General features: G+C 46.7%; 1 protein-coding gene across 2 annotated transcripts in view; it reads right to left on the reverse strand.

Moving 5' to 3' along the window:
• STK39 (serine/threonine kinase 39) overlaps window positions 1-4,613 on the reverse strand; it is a 218,150-nt gene extending 213,537 nt beyond the window's left edge. For both annotated transcript variants that reach the window (XM_038751810.1, XM_038751809.1), the window contains exon 1: window positions 4,358-4,613. In XM_038751810.1, coding sequence (XP_038607738.1) covers window positions 4,358-4,526 — 169 coding nt within the window. In that variant the 5' untranslated portion in view covers window positions 4,527-4,613. The remainder of the gene's footprint in view (window positions 1-4,357) is intronic.
• Between the last annotated feature and the right edge of the window lie 3,123 nt (window positions 4,614-7,736).

The following is a 7,736-nucleotide window of genomic DNA, read 5'->3' on the forward strand; positions in this document are numbered from 1 at the left end:
ACCTATAAAATGGGGATTAATACTGTGAGCCCCGTGTGGGCCATGGACTGTACCAGTAGATCACTCAAGTTAATAAGAGTTCTGGGACAGTCCTCTTGGTATTTAAGAGAAAGTCAGCAAAGGTGATGACCACTTCTTGGCTGCAGTAATTTTAATAACTGAGTAATGCTATGAATATAACTATGTCAGAAGTGGGTAAACTACAGCATCCCCATACCCTCTACCAAAACTTTTATGATGAACAGTAACTTCATTCTAGAAACAAAGAAAAGAGTCTATTTAAGAAAATGAAAAATTTTAAAAATGCAAAGTTGAAGACTCATTAAACTCTTCTTTTTACTAGACCAAGCAAAGGGAGACAGGGAATTTTCCTATGATCCAGTGATTTGAGCAGGAACTGAGAATCATCAACAAATTGGGCACTTTTAAGATTGGATAACTAGGAATAAGGAACTAGAGAAAAAACATTTGATGCCGCATACTACAGAACCCCAGCTCCTCATGTAAACTTTTCAACATCTGAACCTTGACCTATGGAATATAATAATTTCAGGATTGACAGAGAACAGGTTATTTTTAAACTAGCAAAATCATATGCTTATTTTTCACTTTAAAAAAATCTGCAGTGATCTCACTTATGCAAAATCTGCTTTACTAAAATATTAACCACTTTGAAAGCCTAGCTGTCCAGGATTAAAAAAAAAAAATTCTCAATGCCACACAAAATTCCCATAGCAACTATAGTTATGGTCCTCTTTCCACCCTATCTATTCCATCACCTCCTGCTGGCCGTGATCAATTTTGCTATAGTGCCGTACAACTATGAAACACCTGCTGCACGTAGGGTGGCTTGAGGGCAGAGTCTGTAAACCAGCATTCATGTTGGAACTGGTAAAGTGTTTAGACAACTAATTCCAATGTGTCATGTTTAGGCAAAGGAGCTTAAACGCCAAACTCATGCTTAATTACTCAACCAACATTAAAATAAGGAGGAAATGGACAATTCCCCATAAATATTAGACCCCTATAAAACCCAGTTTCACAAATTACTTTAATTTACTTGTCAGCAACATGGCTGCCACGTGACCCTTAAATATGCTTCTAATTGGAACCTCTGCAAATTAAAAACAAATTATTCACCTGGCCCATGAAATGTGTTTCTCCATGGATATGAAAAGAATCACGGATTATGCAAAGTTATAAACTATCTTCGGCGCTTAGAACAGTGCTTTGCACATAGTAAGCGCTTAATAAATGCCATTATTATTGTTATTATTATTATTATATCTTCGGTCTAAAGTTTCTTAAGGAAATTGAGAAGTTTTCCACGAATGGACATGACCAACCCTCATCTCCTAAACAGAGCGTAAAAAAACTGGGCAGTAACAAGCTATAATTTTGCCTGGAAATGCACGAGTTTGGACATCACTTCAAATGGAAGAGTCAATGCTAATGAATATTGAAAATAATTTCATGAGGCAGTTTGTGTAATAACAAAATAAGCTTTATAAATTGAGAATGAGTTTTTACAATCCTCCTCCCAACATGCACATAAAGCCAAGGGAAAAAGTAATGGCACTGCTCAAAAGAATACCTCATACCCTGCCAGTTAAAAAGTCCTCGATTTAAAACAAATTCTGGTCATTAACTACCACCCGTTCTAACACGTTTCATTCTGACACCTTTCACTCTTCCCATTTCTTCAGGGAACTCATCTTCCCAAAGTCTTTGACCAAAAGGTCTTAATCTGGGTATTCCCTTGCGCTCCAGACCCCCAGGGCATATCATTAAGTTATTTTCCCTACACCTACTTTGCAGTATTTCTCATTTCAGGAAGAATAATTTTGAGGAATTGCAAAGTTCTAGTCAAGATTAAAAAAATAAAAAGTCTGTCAGAATGCACTGAAAAAGTAAACACTTCATCTTTAAAAAAATGGTACAGATTCACTCATTGGCAAATGAGGGATTAGTAACATCCCCCCAAATTATTTTAGAGCCATAGAAAAGAATCAATCAGCTGAAGATATTGAACACTTACTGGGCAGAGCTCTTGGGAAAATACAATATAACAGAGTTGGTAGACATGTTCCCTGCCCACAGTCTCGAGGGGAAGACAGACACTACACAGATGGGTACATAAATGCTGGGAGGCTGGGGCTGGGGTGAATCAATCAATCGTATTTATTGAGCGCTTACTGTACGCAGAGCACTGTACTAAGCGCTTGGGAAGTACAAGTTGGCAACATATAGAGACAGTCCCTACCCAACAGTGGGCTCACAGTCTAAAGGGGGGAGACAGAGAACAAAACCAAACATACTAACAAAATAAAATAAATAGAATAGATATGTACAAGTAAAATAAATAAATAAATAGAGTAATAAATATGTACAAACATATATAAACGTGCTGTGGGGAAGGGAAGGAGGTAAGATGGGGGGATGGAGAGAATGGATGGGGTGAAAAAAGGGGAAAAAAATTCAAGTGCAAGAGAGACAAGCAGGGGAAATGTATGCTTAGTCGGGAGAGGCCTCTTACTAATTGGAGGAGGCAGTTGCGGAAACACACTTTAACTGAAATGTATTTTTAGGGTTTTTTACTATTTATTTAAAGCAATGTTTCGTTAAAGTGGCACCTCTACCGCTGCTACAAACTGGGTAGCCAGGGGGTCCATAACGTTGGGTAGGGACTGTCTCTATATGTCGCTGACTTGTACTTCCCAAGCGCTTAGTACAGTGCTCTGCACACAGTAAGCGCTCAATCAATCGTATTGAGCGCTTACTGTGTGCAGAGCACTGTACTAAGCGCTCGGGAAGTACAAGTTGGCAACATATATACGATTGATTGAGAAGCAGCGTTGCTCAGTGGAAAGAGCACGGGCTTTGGAGTCAGAGGTCATGGGTTCGAATCCCAGCTCCGTCACATGTATGCTGTGTGACCTTGGGCAAGTCACTTAACTTCTCGGAGCCTCAGTTACCTCATCTGTAAAATGGGGATGATGACTGTGAACCCCACGCGGGACAGCCTGATCACCTTGTATCCCCCCAGTGTTTAGAACAGTGCTTTGCACATAGTAAGCACTTAACACATGCCATTATCTTTTAGACTGTGAGCCCACGGTTGGGTAGGGACTGTCTCTATATGTTGCCAACTTGTACTTCCCAAGCGCTTAGTCCAGTGCTCTGCACACAGTAAGCGCTCAATAAATACGATTGATTGATTGATTGACTCCTTGGGCACAATGGTATTGCCACGCGTTGAAGAAACCAAACCCCAATGGGGCGGGATTGTACAATAGGAACGTGTCAAAGGTTGACTCGCGGGGACCTGCCCAAAGCCAACGGGCACGGCCACGGGTGTTAAACTTTTGCGGGTGGGAGGGTGGGGGGGGGGTCTCGATGCAAGAAATAATAATAATGGCATTTATTAAGCGCTTACTATGTGCAAAGCACTGTTCTAAGCGCTGAGGAGGTTACAAGGTGATCAGGTTGTCCCACAGTCTTCATTCCCATTTTCCAGATGAGGTTACTGAGGCCCAGAGAAGTTGTCATCATCATCGTCAATCGTATTTATTGAGCGCTTACTATGTGCAGAGCACTGCACTAAGCGCTTGGGAAGTACAAGTTGGCAACATATAGAGTCTTGCCCAAAGTCACACGGCTGACAATTGGCAGGGCCGGGATTGGAACCCTTGACCTCTGACTCCAAAGCCCGGGCTCTTTCCACTGAGCCACGCTGCTCCTCAAGAAATGCCACCGAAACGGCGGCCGCGGAGCCTGGACCACTCGGAGCATCCTCGGTGGGCGGCCGATGCCACCCGGGGGGGGGGGCCATGCCCAGGCCGGACACGAGGTCGCTCCTCTCCTTACGACCGGGGGAAGGGAATGCAAAGGCGCTTTCCCTGCCAGAAGGAAAGAAGGGAAGGAAGGGAGGTGGAGGCGGCGCAGGGGGTGCTTTCCCTCTTTTTTGCAAAAAGGAGGGCGCGGATGCAAGTCCCTCTCGCCCCTGACGGCGGGAAATGCCAGGCACGGATCAACTTGAGCGGAGGGGGGAAGCCCGCAAGGACAACGCCTCGTCCCCCCCTCCCCACCCCCGATTGCAAGCTCTGCTGCACGCGGGGGAGGGGGGCCCAGTCTGCACGGAGCTCCGGCTCCCGGTGCAAGCACGGCCCGGGGGGGGCGGCGGCTGCGAAAAACGGCCCGGCTGATAAAAGTTTGCAGCGTGCGGCTAATCTGCAGGGCGAGTCACTGCCGCAGCCGCATTCCCGGGGCACCCCCCCCCCCGCCAACCCCGAATTGTGCATCCCCCCTCCCCCGGCATGCAGCCCCTCGGGGCAGGGCGAGCCCCGGCCGCACTGACCGATGACCTCCTGCAGCTCGTACGCCTCCCTGCAGATGGGCCAGCTGATGGCCTGGGATGCGGCTGCAGCCGGGGCCGCCGCCGCCGGCTGCTGCTGTTGCTGCTGCTGCTGTTGCTGGGGCTGTTGCTGGGGCTGGACGTGCACGGGAGAGTCGCTCTGCTCCGCCATGATGCTGCTGCTGCCGTCGCCGCCGCTCTGCCAAAGCCCCCCGGGCCCTGCGACCGACCTTTTTTGCAAACTTCCCTTCCCCAGCCAACCGACACCTTTCACCCTCGCCCGCTCCCCCCCTCCCTCCCTCCCTCCCCTGCTTGCCTGGGCCGGCCACAAGGGGAGGGGACCGCGAAGCAGGGGAGGAGATGGAGGAGGAGGCAAGGAGGAGGGAGGTGGCTGCTGCTGCTGCTAGCAGACACAGCTCATCATCATCATCAATCGTATTTATTGAGCGCTTACTATGTGCAGAGCACTGTACTAAGCGCTTGGGAAGTACAAACTGGCAACATAGAGAGACAGCCCCTACCCAACAGTGGGCTCACAGCTCAGGCCCGCAGTCGGACAGGAGCCTCATTTGCAATAAAAACGACTTAAGCCCCGGGTTCCCTCGGGCCGCCGGGGACTCCTGCTACCCAAGGAAGAAGATTAAGGGGTGGGTGTGTGTTTTGTCACCCCAGACAGGCGGCAGACCTCTCCATCTCTTCCTGCGCCTCCTCCCGGCGGCTCAGGTTGGCGAGGAAACGGCCTCATCCTGAATCCCCAACCCTGGGATTGTCGGGTTCCCCCCCAAAAAAAACCCGGCCCGGCAGGCAGGTCGGGGAGAAGGGAGCCCTGACCCGCCCGCCGAGGGAGAGAAAAAGCTCATTAAGATGGTCGAGAACGAAATCCCCGTTAAGGCACCTTTTTATGGCAACCCTGTTAAAAAATAACCCGAGTTGTAACTTTCCGGGACAATAGCCCTTTCCCCACCTCGCTTAATCTAACCGTGCTGCCTTTTCTCGCTAAGAGAAACCTGATTCATTAGTCAATCAATCAATCGTATTTATTGAGCGCTTACTGTGTGCAGAGCACAGTACTAAGCGCTTGAGAAGTACAAGTTGGCAACATATAGAGACAGGCCCTACCCAACAGTGGGCTCACATTAGCTCGAAGCCCGTTCACAGACCTGGTTGTTTGTTCCTAGCCGGGCTGATTTCGGGTTGTGATGTAAGGTGCCGTGAGGTCACTGTAAGGAATGTGTAGGAAAGCCTTTGGCCACCTTCTTTCCAAACTCCTGAAAGTGACAAGATTGACTAACCCTCGGAGGCACAGGGCTCAGACTGAAAAGCACACATAGGCCTCCTTGCTCTGGGGTCTAGCATACTGGCAAAAATAAAATTTACGCCAAGAACTTAGTTTTTCAGTTGTTGGGTATGAATATTAAGAGACCTTGCCTTTCAGTTAGTAAGAGGAATCTTGGTTTGAAATAGCATTAAACACTCAGACTGTACCGCATTTAAAAAATACCCACGGTGTGTTTTGTGCTGACCAGAAACCCCCAAAATAACACATTTGCATCAAGAAACTAGCTGATAGTATGAGAGAAGGTCATGGGTTCTAATCCTGCCTCTGCCACTTGTCTGCTTTGTAACCTTTGGGCAAGTTGCTTCACTTCTCTGGGCCTCAGTTACCTCACCTGCAAAATGGAGATTGAGACATGTGAGTCCCACGTGGGACAGGATTTTGTCCAACTGATTTGCTTGTATCCACCCCAGTGCTTAGTACAGTGCCTGGCACACAGTAAGTGCTTAAATACCATTACTCTTACAGTGGAAAAATTTTGGTCTGGGAATCAGAGGCCCTATAATAATAATAATTATTATTATGGCATTTGTTTAGCACTTACTATGTGCCAAGCACTGATCTAAGCACTGAGGTAGATACAAGTTAATCAGGTTAGACCCAGTCCCTGTCCCACATGGGGCTCACACTCTTAATCCCCATTTTACGGATGAGGTAACTGAGGCCCGGAGAAGTTAAGTGACTTACCCAAGGACACACAGTAGACATGTGGCAGAGCTGGGATCAGAACCCAGGGCCTTGTAACTCCCAGGCCCGTGCTCTATCCACTATGCTACCCTGCCACTTGCTTACTGTGGAGCCTCAGTTTCCTCATCTGTAAAATCAGGAATAAATCCTACTCCCTCCTACTTAGACTGTGAGCCCCAGGTAGATGAAAATCTGTCTAACCTGATTATCCTGAATCTACCTCAGCACTTAATACAGTGTTTGACACATAGTAAGCACTTAAGTTCCATAATTAATTGTTACATTATTAAATAAAGCAGGGGGAGGGAGAAAACTCAGATACAGTTTTCACTTCAGCATACAAATGCATTCACTTCGATAGAAAAATACAAAAGTAGAGGAAGTTCTGATAAGCATAACACCACAACACTCAAATCTTGAAGCCCCAACCCTGCATAAACTATCATTTTGAAAGAGTGCCTCTGCCCATAGTTCCCTGAAAAAGCATCAGGGGTGGAATGTCTAAGGAACTGCAGAAATAATCACTGCATAGAAATAGTGGGAAATAGCCAAGTTCTCCACCTGCTCTTGAAAATAAAGCAAGCCATAAACTCAGAAGCAACTATCACTACTGATATCCTACCCTCCTTTGAAATTCACCGCAGCTTTCTCAGCGACCTGGATTTACAGCTTTATTTAGGTGGCATCTCATCAGGAGGTCAGACCTAATACTTTCTTTGGTGGGCACTGGGAGATGAAGATGGAAAATATGCCATAGACCCGCAGGGAGAAAAACTTCAGTGTCTTTGAAAAAATGCACATCATAGAAGATGCATCAGAGAAGCACTGTGGCTCAGTGGAAAGAGCACGGGCTTGGGAGTCAGAGGTTATGGGTTCAAATCCCGGCTCCGCCAATTGTCAGGTGTGTGACTTTGGGCAAGTCACTTAACTTCTCTGGGCCTCAGTTCCCTCATCTGTAAAATGGGGATTAAGATTGTGAGCCCCACGTGGGACAACCTGATAGCCTTGTATCCCCCCAGCACTTAGAACAGTGCTTTGCACATAGTAAGCACTTAACAAATACCATCTTCATCATCATGATAGTCCCACGCAGGCTCACATGCCAGGTTTTCTGGTAAAGTCTAGGGTAACCTGGGTTTTGGCCCTTAGAGACGCCTGCTCTGTCTTTCATGGTTAAAGCTATCTTTTGGTTTCTAGTCAAAGTCCAGAACTGGCGTGGTTTATCTTCTTAATCTGAGTGCCATTTGAATTTAATACTACCTTGGGTTTCTGTAGCATCTTTTCTCTCCCAAGAACTCAAAACAAATTTCAGTCACATTTTTATCTGTTAATGTCACTGTGAAGTAGATGGGACAGATA

This window comes from Tachyglossus aculeatus, chromosome 9 (assembly GCF_015852505.1).
Source record: "Tachyglossus aculeatus isolate mTacAcu1 chromosome 9, mTacAcu1.pri, whole genome shotgun sequence".
NCBI lineage: Eukaryota > Metazoa > Chordata > Mammalia > Monotremata > Tachyglossidae > Tachyglossus > Tachyglossus aculeatus.